Source organism: Cavia porcellus, unplaced genomic scaffold (genome assembly GCF_034190915.1).
Source record: "Cavia porcellus strain 051 isolate PalLab524CR breed Dunkin Hartley unplaced genomic scaffold, mCavPor4.1 scaffold_7, whole genome shotgun sequence".
Classification (NCBI taxonomy): Eukaryota; Metazoa; Chordata; class Mammalia; order Rodentia; family Caviidae; genus Cavia; species Cavia porcellus.
Window position 1 is genome coordinate 46,730,340 of NW_026947490.1, and position 22,737 is coordinate 46,753,076.

General features: G+C 44.3%; 1 protein-coding gene across 2 annotated transcripts in view; it reads left to right on the forward strand.

Moving 5' to 3' along the window:
* The window catches only part of Cadm3 (cell adhesion molecule 3), a 29,756-nt gene that overhangs the window by 5,423 nt on the left and 1,596 nt on the right, over positions 1-22,737 (forward strand). The window contains exons 2-9 of one of the 2 annotated variants that reach the window (XM_003466544.5): positions 12,557-12,658; positions 14,667-14,807; positions 15,280-15,432; positions 16,164-16,301; positions 16,639-16,806; positions 19,027-19,117; positions 19,541-19,710; positions 22,133-22,258. In XM_003466544.5, coding sequence (XP_003466592.1) covers positions 12,557-12,658; positions 14,667-14,807; positions 15,280-15,432; positions 16,164-16,301; positions 16,639-16,806; positions 19,027-19,117; positions 19,541-19,710; positions 22,133-22,258 — 1,089 coding nt within the window. The remainder of the gene's footprint in view (positions 1-12,556; positions 12,659-14,666; positions 14,808-15,279; positions 15,433-16,163; positions 16,302-16,638; positions 16,807-19,026; positions 19,118-19,540; positions 19,711-22,132; positions 22,259-22,737) is intronic. The other variant, XM_005002262.4, reaches the window with a different exon arrangement.

Genomic DNA, 22,737 nt, shown 5'->3' on the forward strand with positions numbered 1-22,737 from the left:
AATATGCCTAATTTTCTTTATAATACATTGTAGCAAATTAGTATCCCCTCCATCACCACTAATATCTAGGTAGTTGGTATAACTATAAAGTCTCATGTTCATAAACTAAATCTGGTGGTGGTCCTCCTATTTTAAGACCACCTCGTGGGTGTATATCTGACAAGTTCAAAAGAAGTACTTCAGGGAGCCTTTAAAACAACTGATGGTGATGGCATGATCCTAATAGAAGCCTTGATTTTTGTTTGTAAGATTTGTATGAATGCAAGCAAGCTGTCTTAACCTGTGATCCTAGTTCTGGCCGGTTCTGAATGGAAGAAATTACCTGTGCTTTGAGCTCTCCATGGTGCTACCCCTGAGAGTGAAGCTCCAGGACCTTCTTGCTGCTCTCCATGGTCCTGCTCTACCTCCACGTTTCACAACCTCTGTGCTCTCCTAGGTGCAGCTCTCAGACCAAGCAAGGCTAGAACTCTGCCTCCCCTGGCCACAACACAAAACACATGCTCTTGGTTATTACTCACTGCAAGGGGGACTAAACTTTGAGATACAGACCTAGTGAGTCCTTGTGGCTATCTATCCAACTACAGAAGGCTACAGAAGTTCAAGAAGTGCTCAGGTTAAAAAAGTACATTTTGAGATGCTTAGGAAACTAGGGTTTACAGTGACCTCAGATATCCTCAGAAACACTGGGTGTTCTGCTATCTCTGGACTCACAGGTTTAAAACAGAACTGCAGTGGTCATTTTTTTAGATCAAGACAGTATCATCTATACATGATAACATATATATACCACAGAAGAGGAGTATAAATGAGCCCCACTCAGTTCATAAGCAGACACCTTTCAGAAGCACTTTGGGTCTGGCAAATTGATCTGTTCTGTCATGGTGCTTATTTTCCTTTCCCCCTCAACCTTAGCAAATGCAAACATGTAATAATGGGTTATCAGAATGATAATGGAAAACCCAACATATAAGAGGCATAGAAGCAAATCTTAAAACCCTAACTCATTTTCCCCACTTTGACAACCATTTTGTTAAAAAAAAAAAAAACTAAACTAAATTGGGCCATATTGCAGTACCCTCATTTTTAAACTTGATTCTACTACTCTTTGAGGGTATCTTTGAATTCACTGATAACGTCAAGTATGGCAATAACCCAAGAATGCTCAGCCCTCATCAGTCATAGACTGGCCAGCCTGCTCCTCATACCACATCACAGGTACTGAAGCTCTTCTTCCCCCTAACTGCTAACTTCCCCATGTCAATTTCTGCCTGATAGTTCCTATAGTAGTTATATTTATAAAATGAGCCAGAGCAGAGTCTAGATGGGAAAACGGGCTTTGAGAATGAATTTCCAGTACCTCTCCCTCATTTCCTTATTTGAAACAAGGAGAAGTTTCCTTCCTCAAGGACAAGTAATAAGAGTGATTTATCTCTATGAGCAAGCCTTCAGCAAGACAGAATTGGGGTTATAGTAACAGCTGGAGTATCTCATCTCCCCGAGGCCGTTGGCCTCCTGAAGACCAGACATATTTCATAAGGGATTTAAATGCAGAAATTCCAACATACATTTCATTATGTATATCTGTGTGAACTCTTACATCTGGGATTCTTTAACCCTTTCATCCCTCTCTACCTCCTCCTGGATATCTCCAAGAGAATGACCAAAAAGCTAAACAATAATTTTCAAAAAACCAAAATGTTGTATTCTATAAGCATTTATTTTTCTTCCCCCAGCTAGACTGGAACTTAATTGTGCTCTGATTGCTAATTATAAGCAAGCACCTTTAGCTAATTTACCTCCAGTTCAGGGTCAGGAAGGTCAGGTGCATCACATCACCTTACTCTAGGGAAAAGAAAAATAAAAGAAAATTAAGGCTGATACAGTACCTCAGCCATGCACCACTAAGCTAGCCATTACTTATCTCTCTCCTTTCTTCCCAGAGTTCCAAATATTGGTGAGGGAGGCTGGAGAACTAGCACTCCTTCCAATATTGGATTTCACTGGGAATATGCAAATCTTTGTTCCATTTTTACTTTTCATCTTCTCTGCCCTGGCTGTTTGCTTCCAAATCTGATTCTGTAATTCAAGCCAAAGCCTTGGGCAGGATAAAACACTCCGAAAGGTGTAGTAGGTTACTGAATCTCCAACTTAAATACCAAACACTTCTTAGAAATAAAGCAAGACCCTAATAAGTATATCAATGACAGGTAACTTGGGATTTATCATCACATTCAGCCTTTAGAGAACCTGAGGCCAAGTCCTTCTATCATTATAAAATGAGGGGCCAGTTTTACCATCTGTTCCTAACCATTTGTCATCCAGAACATGCGAAAATTATACTGGGACAATGTCACTCACTAGTTCTTGCTGTGTCTTATACTTCTTAAAGATGAAATCTTTCCAAACACACATTATATGTCTCCTCTCCAAACTCTATCCTATAATCTCACAGAAATATAAAAAAGATCATCGCTAAGTCCCTAGGCCTCCCATGTTTTCATTTATCCTCAACTGCTGCTTAGTGCCAACTCTTTTCTGGTTTCCAAGCCCTGGAGTCCAATGTCAGTAACAGATGGACTGAGCCTCAGCCCTGGGGAGGAGAGGATTCTGGCCCTCTCCTGGGGAGTCTCAGCAGAAGAAAGAGCCCAAATTCTGCTTTGGGGAGAATGTCTGAGTTTAAGCCATATGGTTTTGTGGAAGTGAGGGGTTCTGATTAATATGGGCATGTGAAAAGGGCTGTGTATCTGGGTCACAACAAAAGCTGTGTGTTTGTGTCAGAAAAAACATAAAAACAGGCCTCTGAATAATGAGAATTATAGTGGTGTGTGTGTGTGTGTGTGAAGGGCACATGCTGAAGGAGAGAGAGGGTAACCAGGTTGGAATATGCATGCCTCTTAGGGAACAAAAATGAGCGCATACCCACATCAAAGACAAGACACTCCATGAAGGTTGAAGAAGAGAGGAAGATATCTTTCTGTCAAAACAGTATTATTTGCCATTTGGGGGATTGTAAGCTCTGTAGACTTGGAAGAATGTGTCTGTTTTGTGGAAGAGTTAAATTCCCAGGAAGGCACAAAGTAAGCCTAATGTGAACAATGTGCCACTCTTAAAAATACAGATTAATTTAAGTGAGAAGAGTGGAGGGGAGAGTAAATCACAGCTAGGCTTGGGGAAACCAGGGAGACTAGAGTAGTGTGGGTGTGTAGAGTGGAACACATTTTTCTTCATGTAAGGCTCCTAACCAGTGCCCTGAACCTATCATCCACACCCTTACTCTGATCATTCAGTGAAGGGAAACAGTAAAAACAAGTCATGAAAGTCAGAACCATTGGAGATAAGTGCTTTCTTGCCTGCCCTCTAACAAATTAAATTTCACACTGTTATCCCACCACACCAAGCCATGAGCCTGACGGATCTAGAGAACAACCCTAAAGAGCAAAGCAGAATGAGATGGAGCCATTAAGAAAGAGATTCAAATGCATTCAAAAGGGTATGGAGGCAGTGGGACACAGATTAGACAGAGCAAGGTGCTGAAACCTAAACTGAGATCGTACCCCTGAGGAATTCGTTCCTCTCCCTGATGTTTTGGGCTTTCTTATCAATTTTCCAACCAGTCTACCCAGATCCTTCCAATGAGCTACATTAATTCTCTTTTAACTCTCCTCTGTTTTCCTTTTCCAAGTACTTTTCTAAGATGGGGGCATTTTTCCCTCCAGTTCTACTGCAAACGTGTGAAACCATGGAGATAAATTTAGGGCAAAGGTATAAAGTCCTTCCACTCAGTGAAAAGGGACAACTAAGAGTTCAGACAAAGTCTAGGCTCCTGACTCTCCTGAATGGAAAATGCAGTCAGACCTGTCCTCACTTCTGAAGTATGGGATCATGGTGGGAAGGCAGTGAGCAGATGGCTGATTGGGCACTCCTAACTGCCTGGAGACTGCTTTCATGCTAGGAGAGTCAGTACCTGCTCAGAACCTGCTTTGCAGAAGTTCTCACAGAGCCATCCCTGTGCACTACCTCCTGCCGCCCTCGCAGCCTCAGCACAGACTGCTAAATGCTCCTCTAGAGCACACAGCCCAGCCGGGTCCTACAAGGAAAGCGCTAAGGCGAGGCAGGGGCTCTTCTGGGATCAGATCGCCTCCTTTCTGTCTCCTTGCAGTTCTCCTTGTGGCGACTCAGTATTGGCTGCAGAGGGGCTTGTTTTGGTTGGGGGCCAGCCCAGGGCTCCCTCCCAGTGTTAATGCGCAGAGAACACTGACTCAATAGCAAATCAAAGCAACAGCTGTCCCCACCTCCTTCTCTGCCACCCACTTCCCAGTCTCTGCTCCTCAGAATCTTAACTAAGTCTCTGAGGGCCCCCCTCAGCCTACCACAAGCCCACTGCTGCCTCCAGATTTTTTGCTTTCTCTAGCTCAAGAATAGAACACACATCTCTGGGGTTTTTCTTTTTCTTTTCCCCTTTCATCTCGCCTAGCCCCTATCTTCCACTTCACAATGTAGTGTGCACTGTCATGGCTCTCCATGGTGCACACATCAGCAACTACACACACAGACACACACACGCACATGCACATATACAAGCACACTATCCTTATGCTCACTCTTTTTAGCTCCTAAGGACATGGCAGTGGCTTCTGCCCTTCAGCCTCCTTTCCTGTGGGAACTGGGAGTTTCTAGTAAGGCCAGCAGCTTGAGAACAGATGGCACCATCACACATTCAGGAACTTCTTCCTCATCTCACTTCCTGAACCTGCTTGGTGTTTGTTAGACTTATTTTCCTTAAGGTCTGGGGTCCTAGAATTCTCCACGACTGTATTTAGGGAGACAGAAAGTAGGCTGGATGTAAAATCATGCTCTATGCAACCGTAACCTCTGAATTTGGACTCCATAAGGACTGCTATACCATAACAATGATACAAAAGATGGGTTGTAACCATAGCTCCTATTAACTGTTTGTGTGACTGTGCTCAAGTTCCTAAACTTCTCTGGGGAGCCTTGGTCAGCCCCTCATTGTTAAAATGAAAGGCTGGGCTGGGAGACATGGCTCAGTAGTACAGTGCCTGCTTACATATATCAGGCTCCAGGTTTCATCTCTAACTCTGCAAAATAAAAATGAGAACAAAACAACACATCATGCAGGAAAGGAGGTGGTAGAGAGTTTGACCTGAAAGCTACTTGAGACCTGGTCCTGCTCTGGGAGCCTAAGGGGGAGCATCAAAAGTTCAAGCCCTAAAGAGCCAGGTGTTGTGGCTCATGCCTGTAATCTCAACACTCAGGAGGCTGAGGCAGGAGGATCATTGTGAGTTCCAGAATAACCTGGGCTACAAAGCCAGCCTGAACTGCATAGAGAGAGCCTGTCTCAAAAAGACAAAAAAAAAAAAAAATTCAAGCCCTACCTGAGTAACTTCATGACTTAAGAAGACCTTTCCTCAAAAATAAATAAATAAACAAACAAAAGGCTAGTGACATAGCTAGCTAAGTGCAATCAAGGCCCTGGGTTCAATCCTTAGTACCACAACAACAACAAAATCTTGTCTGCTCTAAACGTCCATGAATCATAGAGGGGAAACTATTGTGAGCAGAACAAGGCATAATAGAAAGAGGAGAGGACTTATTGAACTTTTCTAATACAAAGTCAGAAAGGACACTAGTTCCATCCTGTCTGATGGAATCAATGACCTCTGGCCATTAGGGGTCAGTAGAAAATAACCAGACATAAAAGTTGACTGCTTCAGGAAATACATAAAATATATTTCTTCACAACATCTTATACTTTCATACTTTTTTCTTAACATATGGATATGGAAAAATGTTTTTGATTAGCTGAATTTTTTTTTACTTTTTATTTCAAGTTTAGTGAGAACAAGAAAGATAACATCAACATAAGCTTCTCATTTTGAGCCCACCCTTATGCCCACCATAGGCAAGTTGGCCAACTACCCCAAAGACTCCTTCCTCATTTACCCTGGACATATCTAGTCAGCCACATACCATTCCAAGCCCAAGGTGCAAAAGCCTTTCATTGTCAACTTACTGGAAATGGAACTGAGAGATTTGTGCAAGGTGCACTGTAAAACTGTTAAAGCCCCACATCGAGTCCTTCCAAATCTACATCTCTTAGATAATATAATAGTATGAGATCCCTGGTTCTACAAACCCTGGATCAGTGGTTTCAACCTTACCAATCTAAAGGGTTAATCCACATATTAGGAACATTTAACAGTGAAGATTCTGTTCCCCACCCTATTTATCATCTCTTTCCACTTATATCTTGCGTGTCTCCTAGGGGAATAGGCAAAGTCAGAAGAGAATAGTAACTCCAGGCCACGGAGGCTACTTGATAAACAAGACTCCAGGAGAAAAAAAACAGACAGCAACAGAGATGATAGAGGGAATAACAAAAAGGAGCAAAGTGGCCTTAACCCAGTCACAAAGAGAATGGCAGGGAAGCCATGAGGGAGGCGGGCAGCTGAGGGAGTGAGGGAGTGCCCAGGTTTTAAGTGCATATGAGCTGGAGCACATCTGAACTCCACCAAGGAGATCCTCGAGGACACCTGCTACATGGGAGGAACAGAGGTACATCCCTGAGGAGCAGCAGAAAAAGAAGGAAGCTTATGAGAGGAGAGACTCATTCCCACTTCTCAGAGTAGTTTCCATTTGAAAAGATTGTAGATCTTAAGATTGCAGATACTCAGGAATGGGGAATTCAAGCAGGACAGGCAAAGTTGGAAATGCATGGCACGTAGGAAGCAAGGGAATATTTTGGTGCTTGGGATATCAAAGTCTGAAGCTAGGAAACACACTGACTTCTGTAAATGTGGCACAACTCTGGTTGCCTGAGAAAAATTATATGAAGTTAAGAATAAAATGAGCCCTTTGTGATCAGGCTATTTTGCTCTAAAATCAAAGTGACTTTCCCAAATACTGGAGTTATCATCTAAACTAGAATTCAGATGAAACCAGTCTGATTTCAAGTATTCACTGTCCAAGAAAAATATGGCTCTAAGTGTAAAGAAAAGCGCCAAGGGCCAGGGTCTAAGTCTAACTTCACCACAATCATGTTCTGTGTGTGACAAATATGACTGACCAAGAGCAAGACTCAGGGAAAGAAGTGGAGTGAGATGGTCAGGGATCCTAGCAATGAGTTTCCCAACAGTGCATATACCGTTCTAAAACCAGGTCCCTTCAGTATTCTGGGCCACAGCCCCCAATGTTTTTCCCTTGGAGATAACACTCCACCACCCACCTGTCAGGGTAGTCGTGAGGAATAACAAGTAGGCTGAGATGAGCAGTATTTTTAACTCTGGAGTTACAGAAATGCTGAGTCATCATCATCATCATCATCATCATCATCATCATCATCACTGCAACCATCACATCAACTCCTACTCAGACAATTGGTTTTGTTGACATCAGGGAAGTGGAGCTCTGGACCCCAGCACTAGTGAGGCCAGCAGCACTTATACAGGAGAATTTGGCCCTTTTATTCCACCATTCCAAATGTACACCTGTGACCCTGTTTGCAGTCCTATGGTCAATGCATTGTAGATCCTCAGAACAGATAGGGCAAGAAAGATACATAAACCAAGTGATCAAGAATCACAAGCTTGGGGCTGGGGATTTAGCTTAGCGGTATAAGCGCCTGCCTTGCAAGCAGGCAGTCGTGAGTTCAATCCCTGGTACCAATAAAAAGGAAAAAGACAAAAAAGAAAAAAAAAAAAAAGAATCACAAGCTTCCTACTCAAGTCACGTAAATTGCAGGCATAATATATTTTTATTCATTTGAGTTACTCATTTATTTATTCAACAAATATTTATTGAGCACTTACTATGTGTGAAGTCCTATGCTTGCAGAGAAAAACCGAATCATAGGTGCCGATGCATGCTTTAAAGAGACACATTAGTAAGTCTCCAGTTCCCATCTCTGCTACCCTAGTATAAGCAATCAATCAGAAGGAAATCAGTGGGTGAAAGAGTGACTTTGTCCTTTAAAATGCTGAGAAGCCTAAAGATATAAGAACCCATGAGTAAATAAAACAAGAATTAAGAAACCCCCAAAGCAATTGAGGACAAATAAGAAGATAATCTTTTTATTTTTACCCTAGGTACGAGAAAGAATGCAATGAAAACATGATGGAATTGTGTTAGTTTTAACTAAATATGTCTTGTTGTTTAACTGAAGAGTTCCTAGTGTAAGGCACTTAAGGCTACACAAAATAGGCCTAAAGCTAAAGATGAAGTCCTATGTAACATGTACATATTAATAATGTAGTTCAGTGGGTACAAATCACACCACCACCATCCCCATGAGCCACCCCTTTTCAACTTACTCTCTGTTATTTATACTATACTGCAGGTGGGAATTTTAACTGCTGTTTAGATGAGCCATCCCTACCTAGAAATCTAAGAAAAGCTCCTTTCCCTCTGCCCCTAATCCACCAGCATACCAAAATGCCTGTTTTCTGCAGATGGAAGCAAGATAGCAAAAAGATGCAAAAAGCCTGTGCTTTGTGATCACAGACCTAAATCAGAAGTCTGTCCCATCTCAATATTTATTACATGATCATAAGGCTAAATTCCTTAAGTGCACTTTTTAACATGTGTATAATGCCTGTTAAAAGTTTGTCTGGAATAATGCATGTGGAGTACCTAATTTAGACCTTAACATGCAGAAAATGTTGTTAAATATCAAATAGCTCTGTCTTACAGATTTCTAGAGTTTTCACCTCTCTAGGTGGTCTACTCTCTTCTTGGCCTCTTTCTTCCTATCCTGTTGGATTTGCTATCTTTTGCAGAATGACACATTTTGAGGCTAGTTCTCACAACAGAAGACATTCTATATCTGATTCATTTAATATATAAATATTTATTAATCATTCTCTATGTGCAACACCTTGTATTAGGGCCAATGTCAGATATAAACAAATGAATCACATCACGTGTCAACTGTACTTACAGCATTTTTGTAATTTAGGAGGAAAGCCAAACTTGCACCACAATGTAGAAAGTGATGTATCATTTAAGAAAAGCAGATAAAGTGTTGTAATTCTAGAGATGGGAAATTATTTCTACCTGAAACCGTTAGGGAAGACATCTTGGAAAAGGTGCTAACAAAAGTGGGTTTTAAGAACAGAGACAGTGAGGCCAAGGATCTAGCTCAGCAGGCACAAGTGCCTGCCTGGCGAGCACAAGGTCCTCAGTTCAATTCCCAGTACCAAAATAATATTAATAATAATAATTAGAGACAGTTTAATATGTGAAGATGAGTGAACTATCAACCAAATTATTATAGAAATGAATAGACACAAGGAAGCAAAGGTTTTAAAGAAAACTCTTAAAAGCTTGTATGTCCATAATATGGGATGAGTGGGGGAACATGAAGTTGAAAGGCAGGTTGACATCAGACTTATAGGACCTTGAAGGCCCAGGTAACACACTTGGATATGACCTGCAAACAATGAAATGACAGTTTAAGCAGATACAACAGGACTGAAATTCTCTTTATCCATTGTTCTACCTGAGCAGCCAGCCCCTCCTAATGGTTCTGCGGTCTCAGTGTCCAGCTTACTTGGCAGGAGATCCTGCCAAGGTCCTTGAGCGAATTCCTACTAATTCCACTTCAAAGTCCGTACTGCCTTTCTAGTCTGAATTCTTTGTGGGAAATCATGCTGATGTCATAAGTGATTGACGCAATCTGAATCTAAAGAAGGTGCAAACCTTTCATAACCAGCTTATAATTTCTGCCACTTGCCCATGCTTCTGTTGATAGCATTATAATCACTCATCTGCTCCCAAGAGAGTGGCCATTTGAAATTTATCACTACAGGTCTACAATGTTATAAAACCAGCAAAGAAACTTTCTGCCATATTAACAGACAATTCTCAAGAGGAGACAAGAGATTGTAAGCATATTTCAGAATTAAAGAGAGAACTATCACTCCCAAAGGGGGAAAATCCAAGCTACATCTTAAACAATTTTTAAAACACTACAAACTAGAGCCAGTTCTGCAAACTTAAAGAGGCAGTATATCATGCATATTCCAAATATGCCATTTATTGAAAGTTATGTGTTACTAGTCTCTTCATCTGAACAGTTCAGATTAGTTTGAATGACATACATCACCATTTCATTTACTCATCCTATGCAGAAGAAAAGTGACAGCAAATGCTGGAGGAGGGGAGAGATGAAAGAAATATGAACAAAGAGAAAAGCAGTATGAGGAGGATACAGAAAAAATCACAGATGAAAGAATAAGAATGAGCAGGAGAGAGAAAACTAAACCCATGCTGTTGGGAATAATACATGGTCTGCCTGATTAACAGTATACATAGCACAGTGCCAGGTGTGGCCGAATGAATTGTCAGTGCCAACTAAATGTACTGAGAGCCCACTAGGGCTAAGTGCTAAAGATACAAAGGTTTGGCTCTGCCCTCAACCAGTTCAAAGTTTAGAAGAGAAGACTGATAACAATGAAATCACAATGCAATGTGCTAAAATGCTGAGAAGGAGGAGTTATTGAAAAGGCTTAGAGGGTACCACAGGAGACAGAATTCTTGAGAAGCATTCTATTTAGGTACCTTTAGGTAAGTCATGGAGCCTCTGTGAACCTCATCTTAAAAAGTGATTATATCTGGTGCCAGTCTCTAGAGTTGTTCTGAGATTAAATGAATTCATGGATGCAAACCCACTCTGCAAGCTCAGAGTCCTACGCCCAGGTATGAGATGGTTATTTCCTTTCAACGAACAGAGCCTGTTTAGTATTTTGTATTCTGGGTACCAGTATTACAGACCGAACATTGATTTCCCCGCTCTCCTCCGCCCCTTGCTGACTTCTCTGGTGTCCCTCCACCATCCTACGCCTTAGCACAATTGACACAGCACACCCACAAACACACGACGCAGAAAATAACAGGAAACACTCACCAACATCTGCTTGCCTCCATCCCTGATGCCCAGAGACAGCAGCATCTTGCAGGCTAGGCACCCGCAGGCAGCCTCTCGGCAGGATCTGACGCCTGGGTCCCCTCCCCTGCGCCCTCTTCTCCCAGTCCCCAGCTTCCCTCTCTCCTTCTTCATCAAAGTTGCCCTGGTCTCCTACCCCAGCCTGCTTCTCTGTACCTGTTAACAGTGTTTCTGTTTTATCTTGTTTACTCTCCCTCTCTTAGTTGGGCAGACCTGGCCAATTTCTGAAATCTCCTGGGAGAGGTCCATGTGAGGAAGAGAGGAAAGGAGATCTGCTCCCACAGAGGCCAGTGACCCCAGCACCCGTTCTAGGACTCTCCTGCTCACCCTTCCTCCGCACCCGCCCCCCTTTTCTCTCTTCCCTTTTTCTTTCTTCTCACTCAGCAATTCTCTCCCAGTCCTGCTCCCCTTTCTTCCCACGGGGTCCTAACTAAGTCCACGTCCCACGTCTATCCTTCTCTCTTCAGTCTCCGCCTCCTCCTTATCTTTCCCCAAATTTGGGGAGCGCTCACTTGGACCATGGCGAACTTTCCCGGAACCTCTGGCCCAGACTGGTGGCTGCTCGGGCTCTGCCCAGCAGCCGATGACCTCACTGATTTCTGTGAACGCCATTGGCTACTTCCGGGCTGTCTGGCGCGAGATCCTGAAAAGATTCGCGCTTCCAGTTTCTTTGTCCCGCAGCCTCTTCTGGCGGAGTTGGGAGAATTGTTCTCTGACACTTTTGTACCACACACACAAAAAAAAAAAAAAAGAGTTTTAAGTATTACTTAAACTACTGGGAAGAGAGGAGGCCTCTCCAGCCCAGGGTAAAAAAGAAGGGGAATTTGTTGTGCTAAACCAAAAAACAGAGTCAGGGAGGAGAGAGGCTGAGGGTGTAGTGGGAAACCATTAAGAGAATCTGAGACTCCCGGAGGATGTAAAGTCTGGGACTGCGTGGTGAGACCTCCAAACCTGACCTTGATCACTTTCTTCAAGGAGGATCTCTCGGGGAACAGGGTTGAAATCAGCCACTTCATTTCTGGTCCTCGCTCTGTTTGTAGGACTTTAGGTGTGATTTCGTTCTCCCTGAGTTCTACAAAGCAGAAAGATGCCAGTGTAGGTATTTTTCAGGTTTAGTAAAAGAATTCAAGAAGTCTATTCTTATTATTAAACTTGCAGTACTTCTAGTAGATAATATGGTATTTAAGAAAAAGAAAGAAAGAAAAGAAAAAGAATCCTGGACAAGGAATGAAAAATCTATAGTTATCTTTGATTTTTCTGTGGTGACTTCCACCAACTCCCGTTTAGTCTTCTGGGATTCACTGTCTTTAATCTGCAAAGTGGGAAAATCAGATCAGATGATCTTTTAAGATCTCTGGCTCTAACATGTGATAGACCCATAAAACTCAGCATCTTCCTTTAACTCACCCCTTCAGAGAAGAACTCACTTCCTTTTTCAGTGCTCGAGTTAACTTTGCCCCTATCTGTTAGGGTATCCTGGTGAACCTGTGTTCAATAGGGGCCTAGTTTCTCCCACACCCCCAAAATGAAAGCATAAACCCAAACTGTAGCAGTGCGTGCAGGGCTCATCCTTGATGGAGATTCTCTCCCCAGGCTACTGGCAGGAGCAGGATTTGGAGCTGGGAACTCTGGCTCCACTGGACGAGGCCATCAGCTCCACAGTCTGGAGCAGCCCTGACCTGCTGGCCAGTCAAGGTGAGAATCCAGGTGCCTCATCTCAACGTCCCTCAGATGCGCTCATCCTCACACCATCCACCTTCCATGTGCCTCACCTGTGTCCTCACTGCCCTCATTACTGCACAACTCTTTCTTCTGCCCATTGTACATTTAGTTCTTAGCTTTGCACCACCACATTCCCTTCCCCGACCTCTCCCTCCCTCACTCTAACGGAGACTTCTGTACCACTACGCCTCATTCCAAAAATAAATTCCAGATGAACATGTACTCTGAATACGGAGGTTCTGGAAAGATACAACCAAGGTAGAATTCTCCAGTGGGAGCCAGGGACATGGTTCTGCCCGCTAGGAAATGGTATATGGCTATGGTAAATGAAATATTTCCCAAACCTTAGACTAAGATATTTCAAGATCATAATCACTTCCAAGTTGACTCAGCCAGCTCTGTCATTGGCTCACTATTCTCTTAATTCCCAAGTTAGAAGATGACTCTGAGAAGTGTTCCAACGTGAAGAGTGCTGCAGTGAGAGACAGAAAAACGGAGTTCCGGTCCTAAGTGGAATTAGGAGAATGAGTTTAGGCAGCTCTTTCACCCCTTCTACTCTACTGACTATATCTGTAAAGTGACAGAGTTGGATTCCATGATCCTTAAGATCTCCCTCTGTTCTAGTCTGTACCAGTTTAAACACCAGGCTCTGTATCTCGTGTCAGAAATGAACACCCCTACAGGCTGATGCTTGTATGTGGGACTCCAGCTCTTCGGCTTCACTCCTTGGCCAGGACCACTCTGTGTACCTCGTGGGGATGGAGTTCTGATGATTAAGAAAGAGATAAGGGGACAAGGGAGGGGCAAAATTGGTGCCAAAGGGAGTGTGGCGCTTTTAATACGCTCAGTTGGAGGAAAGAAGGAAGTTTGTTGATTTCCTATCTGGATGTGAACAATGCGGTTAAGTAATGTAGTGATGCAGAGAGAGTTTGTGGATATTTTAGAACTAGAGATAGAAAGTATTTATTTTAGATTAGTTCTGCGGAGCTCAGTGCTGTGGGGTCACACAAAGTCAGTCTGAAGATGAGGGAATCAATACTGAGAATCAGAATCCATACTGTGGGGAACACGGAATAGCGTTGGGTGGAGAAAGAAGGTACTGGGGTCTGAGGGGCTCACAGCTAGGTTTCACTGGAAGAGATTCAAAGGATTCATCCATAAGGCACCTTGTTAGTCCTTTTTTGGTTCTGTTTTGTTTTGTATCATTGTGCTGTGTTTTAACTTGACTAAGGAGAAAGTGGTTAGAGGACATGCCTTCATCACATGGAAGGGAAAATTGTAATCCTTCCCTCTGTGATATGTCATCAGGATGGAGAATTGGGTTCGAGTGCTGGGAAGTGGGGAGGATTGCTAAAGGAAATATGCAAGGGATTTGATTGAAGGCAAGTATTGCTAGAAGAATTGGAAAATATGTCAAAATGTTTCAGATTTTATTTTTTGTTTGTTTTTCAGTTTTATTAGCTACCTCTTGTGTAAATGAATGTATAACCTAAGGGCTAGTTTGGCCTTTCCCTGATTTAGTTTTGGGATTATTAGTGAGAACCGTTTCTCTTGTTTATGCTTTATATATAGGTTGATGGCAGGAAGGCAAAGCACAGAATGACAGACATGCTTGTGTGTCTCAAATATGAATGATAGAACTATATCAGGAGAGACACATGTACAGTAGTATTATGTGCAGGTTCGGGGCACCCTTATTCATCTCAGTGTTTGTGGTCCTGTCAGTCATTCAGCAAACATTCAACAAGTAACTGGTTTTCCATGTATTCAAAGCAAGATAAAATAAGGTCTGTCTCCTCTCTACCACCACCAACACCACCCACCACCACCTTTTCTTTCCCCTGCGGAGCCTTAAGAGCACACAAAGACCTTGCCTACACCAAAGTCTTGGATGCTCTGAATTAGATGAGGTAGACTTCGGCCCACAAATGGTCAGAAGTGCTGAAAGTACCTCAACTCTAACCCTCCTCTGGTCCTGCAGATAGTCAGCCCTGGACATCTGATGAGACTGTGGTGGCTGGTGGCACCGTGGTGCTCAAGTGCCAGGTGAAAGATCACGAGGACTCATCCCTGCAGTGGTCTAATCCTGCCCAGCAGACGCTGTACTTTGGGGAAAAAAGAGGTAGTGTCCCATGAGTTGTTTCTTCCCTTGGGAACCATGGGCTTGGAAGAGAACATGGAGATATCCTGTGTGAGGAAGCAAACAGCCAAGGGCTCACCAGGAACTAGATCCCTCGAAACTTTATCACTACAGCCCCAACCCAGGCCAGATACACAGGTATGGTCCTACAAGATCCAGCAGTGCTTCCAACAAAAGCCTTAACAGGCAGCTGATGTCAGTGATGGCCAGAGCATCTCATAAGGAAGCACACAAGATCTGACCTACTTTTCTCAGTATCTCTTAGGCTTCAATGCCCAGTGGCCCAGAAAAGTCACAGAATGACCTAAAGACTGCTCAAACTCAGGAGCAGATTTTGTCTCTTCCACACCCCAACATAACAGGCCCCCTGCCCCAAAGATTCTGGTCTGGGACTGGAAGATAGCATGAACGTTGTCTGTAGAAACCTGGCTTCCAATGCTCACACTTTCCCCAGCCCTCAGAGACAATCGGATTCAGCTGGTCAGCTCCACACCTCACGAGCTCAGCATCAGCATCAGCAACGTGGCCCTGGCCGATGAGGGCGAGTACACCTGCTCCATCTTCACTATGCCTGTGCGAACTGCCAAGTCCCTCGTCACTGTGCTTGGTGAGGCTCCCAGACCCCGGGGTTTCCACAGCATCCTTCTTTGCAAACAAAGTTCCCTAGGTGGGCTCCTTGAAGCCAAGCAAGTCTCCAAGGATTTGGGGAAAGTTCAACTTGTGTTTCTCTTGAAGTGGAATAAAAATGCAAAGAGAAATGAGTTTAAACCTCTCTCCTATACTTGCTGCTTGCTATGGGACAAATCTTTTGCTCTGTTTAAGCATGAACCTTGCGAGTCATAATGAGGAATGATCATGTTCATTCCACCTGTCTCCCAAAATTATGTGAGGGAAGCATGAGGTGTATATGCTTGATGTAATTATAATTTCCAAGACAACTGCCCTGGTTGCTTACATACTCTTATCTCCCTCCATTATTTCAATTTCCACCTTTGCTTCTCTGAGCATCCCCCTGTGGCTAGGTGGGCTCCTGGAAGCCAAGCAAGTCTCCAAGTCTCCTGTGGCTACCCACTTGTGCTCTTGGATGTCTTGTCAGTACTGTGTCTCAGTTATGACACATTTCCCCACTGCTATGCCTCCTTCCTTTGGCTTTCCTTTCTGGTCCTCAGAGAGGAGACCAAAGAGAAAGATGATTTCTCTAGCTTTCTAGCCATTGTTCTAAGCCAAAGTGGAACCCAGCTGTCTTGACTCCTAGAGAGATCATCTCTGCTGGGAGAGTCAAAGCGTGACCTCATGGTGCCTCTCCTTCCTATTATGGCTATTCCATATCCATGGCAGGAATTCCACAGAAGCCCATCATCACTGGTTATAAATCATCATTACGGGAAAAGGAAACAGCCACCCTGAACTGCCAGTCTTCTGGGAGCAAACCTGCAGCCCATCTGACCTGGAGGAAGGGTGACCAGGAACTCCGTGGTGAGTACAACCTGTGTGCCACCTACAGGATGAGTTGGTCCTGGGAAGACAGGTGATGGTGGTGGTGGGGATTTGTCTCTCTGTGTGTACATAAGGCATGGTATAGAAGGAGGAAGGGAAGGATAGACACTTTGTGTACACTCATGCATTTATGGGAACCTATGTTCTTCTTGTGTGTACATATCCCTTTCATGACTGCCTAAATTTGTCCAAGTTGAAACCCACCATCTGAGTCTATAAGAGGCCTCCCACAATGCCTGTATAATAAGGCTCATTGTGCATGTGCACACATAGTCATCTGTTTGTGTGTCTGTGTGTCTCTATTTCTGCTCTCTAGGAGACCAAAAAATACAGGAAGACCCCAACGGGAAAACCTTCACTGTGAGCAGCTCAGTGACATTCCAGGTTACCCGGGAGGACGATGGAGCAAACATTGTGTGCTCTGTGAACCATGAATCTCTAAAGGGAGCTGACAGATCCACTTCTCAACGCATTGAAGTGCTGTGTAGGTCATGGACTGGGGTGTGGTGGGGGGACCAGGTATAAGGTGGCAGGGGTGGCTGCCCATGAAACATTGTGTACAGCTAAGTGTATAGGTAGAAAATGAGATGAAAGGCGACAGGCCTTGGCTAAGGGCTGGCACACTCTTTTCTGTAAAGGGACCAGTAATAAATACTGTAGCCTCAGAGAGCCACAGACAATATGCAAACATATGAGCTGGGCTGTGTTCCTATAAAACTTTATTTACAAAAGCATGCAGCTGGCAAGATTCAGTCCAAGGGTGAGTTTACCAGCCTCTGGGCTAAGCCAGTGTAATACAGCTAGACTGTAAATTATGGTGATAACTGTAGCAAATAGAATCCCAGCATGGACTATCTAGTCTTGACTCCTCTAGTTATTAGCTGTATGGTGTTAGGGAAATTACTTTCTCCCACTGAGCTTGATTTTTTATTTAGGAAATGAGAGAGATGAACATGGGGCTCTCTCATGCTTCTTCTTGATCTTACATTCTGTGACTTCAGGCAAGTACTCATGGAAAGAAAGCACAATTTCTCTGGCTTCATCACATATTCCCAGATCTTTTTCCTATGAATTAGTCCTCTCTCTACCTCAGTTCTGTGATTTTTCCTTAGATTCTAACCTAACCTGGTCACTGTCACATTTATGACTCAATGTTTCCAAGAATCTTGGTCCCCTTATGATCAACCTTTCATATGGACAGAAACTTCGGAGGAAATGTGAACACTTGAAGTTTCTTATCTGAGAAAATTTGGAAATTTTTAAAACAAATTTTCTGAAAGGAACCAAAGAGAAAAGAATAAATAAGTACAAAGGCAGAGAACAGAGAGTTATAGCCAGAAACATTTATTGTCCTAACTTATCAAAATCCTAGACAGTTTTCAAAAAGAACTAAAACTCTTAATTTCCATCTTATGGAAGACCAAGCTGATTTCTCTTCCTGACTTTGGTGCTGTTTAGCCAGTGGGTAGATCCATTCTTCAGACTCTCACGAAGGGAGATGTGGGGCAGCCTTCCTGGTTGCTTGGCTGACTGTCAGTCTGCCGTGGATACCCAGATCCCAGCTGCAGTGTGGCCACATACAAGCTCTGTCATGTTGGCCCAAATGTTTAATCTCTCTGTGACTCCTGCTTGCTTCACTGATCTATCCTGAGGGTCAATGAAACATTATTTATGAAAGAACTCTGTAAACTTCAAAGTTGTATATTGCTATAGGGTATTCTTTAATTATTAGTTTTGAGTGTGAGACTGTTAGCCTTGAGCGTTTCTCTGTCCCTGGCCAGGTAGAGAAGGTCCTTCACCATCTGAGCTCCAAAGAGCATCCAGCAATTACTTCCCAGGGACCTTTTTGGCCCAGTTGTAATATGCAGTTAGTCAACAAATGCTGCATACTTTGGGCAGTATGCTAGAGGTTTCAGTGACTCTGGGGCCCCCAAATGCCCATTCCTTTACCTGGCCAGACTTTCTTTGTTCTTTCTGGTTTGACTGGACCACATTCATTAATTGGTTGTTAAGGCTGGCTCTGCCCTTAGGAGAGACACAGCCTCTTTATCTTCTGTCCTAAACCAGCATCTGGTGGTATTGTTCTAAGCCACCATCTGGCTTTACCCTCCCAAGCAGCCCTTTGGCGTCCATGGCAGATGCTGTTATTCTTTTGCAGAGCCCATCTATATTGTGTCAGGGCTTTTTTTGTGGCCAAAATATGACCCCCATCTCTTGCTGCTTCAAAGCTTTCATTTCATGTTTGCACTGACCAAAGTAATGTTTTGTGCATAAGTGTTGCTCCCAGTTCTAAGCTCCCTTGCAGAGCAGTCAGAACTGAGGGGCTGTGAACTCAGCAAACTATCAAGTCCAGGCTTCTTTGTTTTAAGATTGTATGTTAGGGCCTCTCTGGGTCAGGCAGGTTGCTAGGCACAGATGAAATACTCATTGCTCTTCTTAGCTCCATGAAGACACCTATAGGCTCCACCAAGGACAGATCTTCAAAACCCTATCCCAAGAAGGTTGCGATCCAAGCTGCTCACATATTCCATAGTAAGTGCTGTCATCACTCACAGGAGCTATGGAGAGGAAGGTCTTTATTCCTCTTGAGCTCCTGAGACACTTAAGACAGAAGCTGTGGTATATAACTAGATAATTTTGAGATTTTAGGCATCTCCTATGTAGCATGGAGAGTTTTGTGTTCACAGCATTCCCTTCTCCACAGACACACCAACTGCAATGATTCGGCCGGACCCACCACATCCCCGTGAAGGCCAGAAGCTGTTGCTACACTGCGAGGGGCGTGGCAATCCAGTGTAAGAAGATGCTCACCTCCCAGACACCTCCATCCCCCCTAAATGGTCATCTTCACTGATCATCATCTTCCCATCTCCTCTGCACTGTCTGAGCTGAGCTGTCTACCTCCTAACTCTGTCCAACAGTATCTATGCTTTGTTTTTTCTTCTTCAAAGTAGCAGATGGGTGGCATCCCTAGCTTAGCACCTCATGTTTCCTAAAGGAGAAAAGTTACAATGAAATATGTTAGGAAATCTCTACCTTCTCTAGAAGGAACTCCGGAGACCACCCTCCCTTTACCCCTGTATAGCTGAGTGTCTCTGGCCTCTGCAACGTCCCAAGCCTCATCAAATAGCTTTTTATTTCCCCACTCTCAGTTTTTTCTCCCTTTAGTTCCCTGGCCTTTCCTCTCCTGAACACTGCTGATTTTTCTACCTCAACAGCCCCCAGCAGTATCTGTGGGTGAAGGAGGGCAGTGAGCCACCCTTGAAGATGACCCAGGACAGTGCCCTCATCTTCCCCTTCCTCAACAAGAGCGACAGCGGCACCTATGGCTGCACAGCCATCAGCAACATGGGCAGCTACACGGCCTACTTCACTCTCAATGTGAATGGTGAGCCTCCTCTAGTATCCCCTGCGCTGTCCATTCCTCACTACCATCCTCTCACCTCCTGATGGCTTCCCCTCACCATGCCTGGGAGTGGAGCAAAAGGAGCCACCAAGGATGCCCTGGGGACTCAGGCTCCAGGCCCACACACCCAGGGATGTGTAATAGTGAGGGATCAATAGACAGGAGGGCTCTTGGTCTCCTTTGTTTAGGGTCAGTGGCTCCACTGGCACCATCTTGCATCCCAGCAGCCACCTGACAACAAGAATAAGAATTCTGCACTTCGAGATTCCAGAGCCTCTCTCTGCAGTGCAAGTGGTCATGTGTGTACCCTGCTGATGGGCTGTTCTCCTAGTTCTCTTCCTAGAACCAAGTGTGGGACGTGTGCTGCTTCTGTCTTTTTCTGAATATCTTGGAAATACCATACTGTTGTCCAGGCAGAGAAAAAGAGACAAGTTTGAACTGTGTGCCAAGAGATGATCAGAATGTCTTCGCAGAGGAACCAGGGGAACTCCTTCTCTACCTCCTTTTGGAAACGAGGACAACAAAATGTAGCTGTAGAAGAAGTGACCAGCTTGTATGGAGCAGTCTTTATGGTGGATTGGCAGGGATTACCATGTTGTCTTGCTAGAAAGTTTTACAAATCTTTCTACAGTCTAGAGGAAGTGACTTGTGTCAACAACTTTTCCGGGGTTCCCTGATTTGAAAAGTTCATGAAGGAAATGGGGATTTCAGGGCCACTGTCAGGCCTCCCAGGGACATGAGGCCTGAGTTCTTGGGACCAAAATGTCTAGTTTGACTTCCACTCCAGTGGCCGAGCTCAGCATGTGGGAGCTGCCTCAGTACAACAAACAAGGCTATTGTAAGATGCCAGGCCCCAGGACAAAGCACTGAGGTCTGGCTTCTGCCCCCAGATCTCTCCGGACCAACTCTGCCTCTGCCAGTGATTGGCAGCGAGAGAAAGTTCTCGTGCCTTGCAGTTGCAATCATGCTGATCTTCCCCTCTGCCCTATGCAGAAAATGCCCAATCCAGGGAGCTCTGCTTGACTGTGTCTGGTGGCGGTGCTGACGTCTGGTGGTAGAAAAAGTTACTGCACCTTCTTCCAAGAGCCGCCTTCCTGAAAACCTGCCCAGAATGAAACTAAACCAACCTAGAGACCCAGCCTTGTAACTGATGACCACAGCAGTACATTGGCAATGGAAACCTATGCTATTTACATATACTCTGCAGATTATCCAGGATTAACTTCCTACATGAGTATTTCTAATACTCCGTCAGAGGGAAACTGAAAACCTCCCCCCTCTTGACTTCCTCCAAGATATACTATCATATGTACCCCAGCATCTTGTGGAAGACCTGGGCCCATCCTCTCCGCCTTCTCCAGCAGAGCAGATAAAAACCAAAGCACAAATGTTTTCTTTTCAAAAAATAAGGCACAAACAGGCAAGTAACTAAAAAGCTGGCCCAGTCAAGCCTGAGAAGACATAAGGTAGGAAAAAAAGAATTACAGAAGGAACCAATGAGGCTTCAGGACTAAAGCTGAGCCCAAGGAAAAACAGCAGCTCTCCCATGGGTGGGAGACTCATAGCTATGGCTAATATCATCTTGAATTCTTCAGAATTGTGTCCTGTGCCTGTGTACTTGTTTCAGATGTGTGGATGCCTGACGATAGCTGGGCTGTCCTTCCCATATCTGATCCACAGTCTGTGATACTCTACTGCTATGAACAGTAGATTCTGTGTATTCAGCAGCAGAGACAACAACCATCCTGGGAGAAAACTCAGTCCTCGCCTATAACCTTCAAATGTTAGCAAAGTGAAAACAGAGTTCCAGATTTGCTTATTGGGATAGCTAGAGGTTTTGAGTTTTACCACTAAAGGATTTGGGCTTTCCTACTAAGAAGACACATACAGGGTCACACAATTCATCATTTTTTGGTAAGATGCTCTATGCTGTCCAAGTACTTAATATTTGGCTCCATCGGCTTTTCATTGCTCCTTTCCTGTTTAAGCCAGTGGGTAGAAGAACTGCTTCACAATACCGAACAAATCAGTGGCTAAGAGGACATGAGAGATAAGAGGAAAGACTCTAAAGTGTACAAGTGAGAGAAGGGACTGGAAAGAAGCGTTAAAGTGAGAATCTCTGAGCAAAGTCAAGCTACAGTGCCAAGGACTCTAATTTGATGGTTGTGTAGGAGCAGATTTATTTATTTATTTATACATTAATTTGTTTAATAATTGCTACATTCCAGGCCTAGGGTGACCAACTGGAGCATAGGCTAAGGCCTGTCCCCTTGCTGAAAGTAGTCACTTTATTCTCCCCAAGATTGTGCCCATGCCGGGCTCTGGGAGTGTCTAGGGGCCCTGCCAGAGTGCTGAGATAAGGATTCTCCCCAGATCTAACTCTGTACATCCCCTCTTCTTGCAGACCCCAGCCCAGTGCCATCGTCCTCCAGCACCTACCATGCTATAATTGGAGGGGTCGTGGCTTTCATCGTCTTCCTGCTGCTCATCCTGCTCATCTTCCTGGGCCACTACTTGATCCGGCACAAAGGTCAGCAACGTGTGGAGGATATGGGTATGGGGAGGAGGGGAGCAGTAGGGGACAGACTGGAAGAAGAAGAAGGCTTCAGGAAGGATGTTTGGAGACTCGGTGAGCCCCATGGAGTGTTTGAGAAAGAAAACACTACAGCAACCCCTGTGATAACTGAGCACCCAGGGCCTGCAGCAAAGCCTGATCACTTGGTGATCATCCAAGCGCAATCCAGCCTTCCCACTCAATCAGCTGCTCCCGCTGCTCTGCCTCCAGGGTCTCTGCTGTGAGACCAGACGCTTCTGAATCCATCTCCAGCCCATTTCTTCCTGTATGGCCTTCTCTGTTGAGCCTCTTTCCCACTTTGATCTTATTCCCTTTCCTGGCTCTATCTTTTTTTCTCTCTCTTTCTCTTTTGCTTTCCTGGCTAGGTCTGTGCCGCTTTCCTTGTTCCTTCCTCTTGGACTTTCTGTCTAGGATTACTCCCAGCCAACACCCCG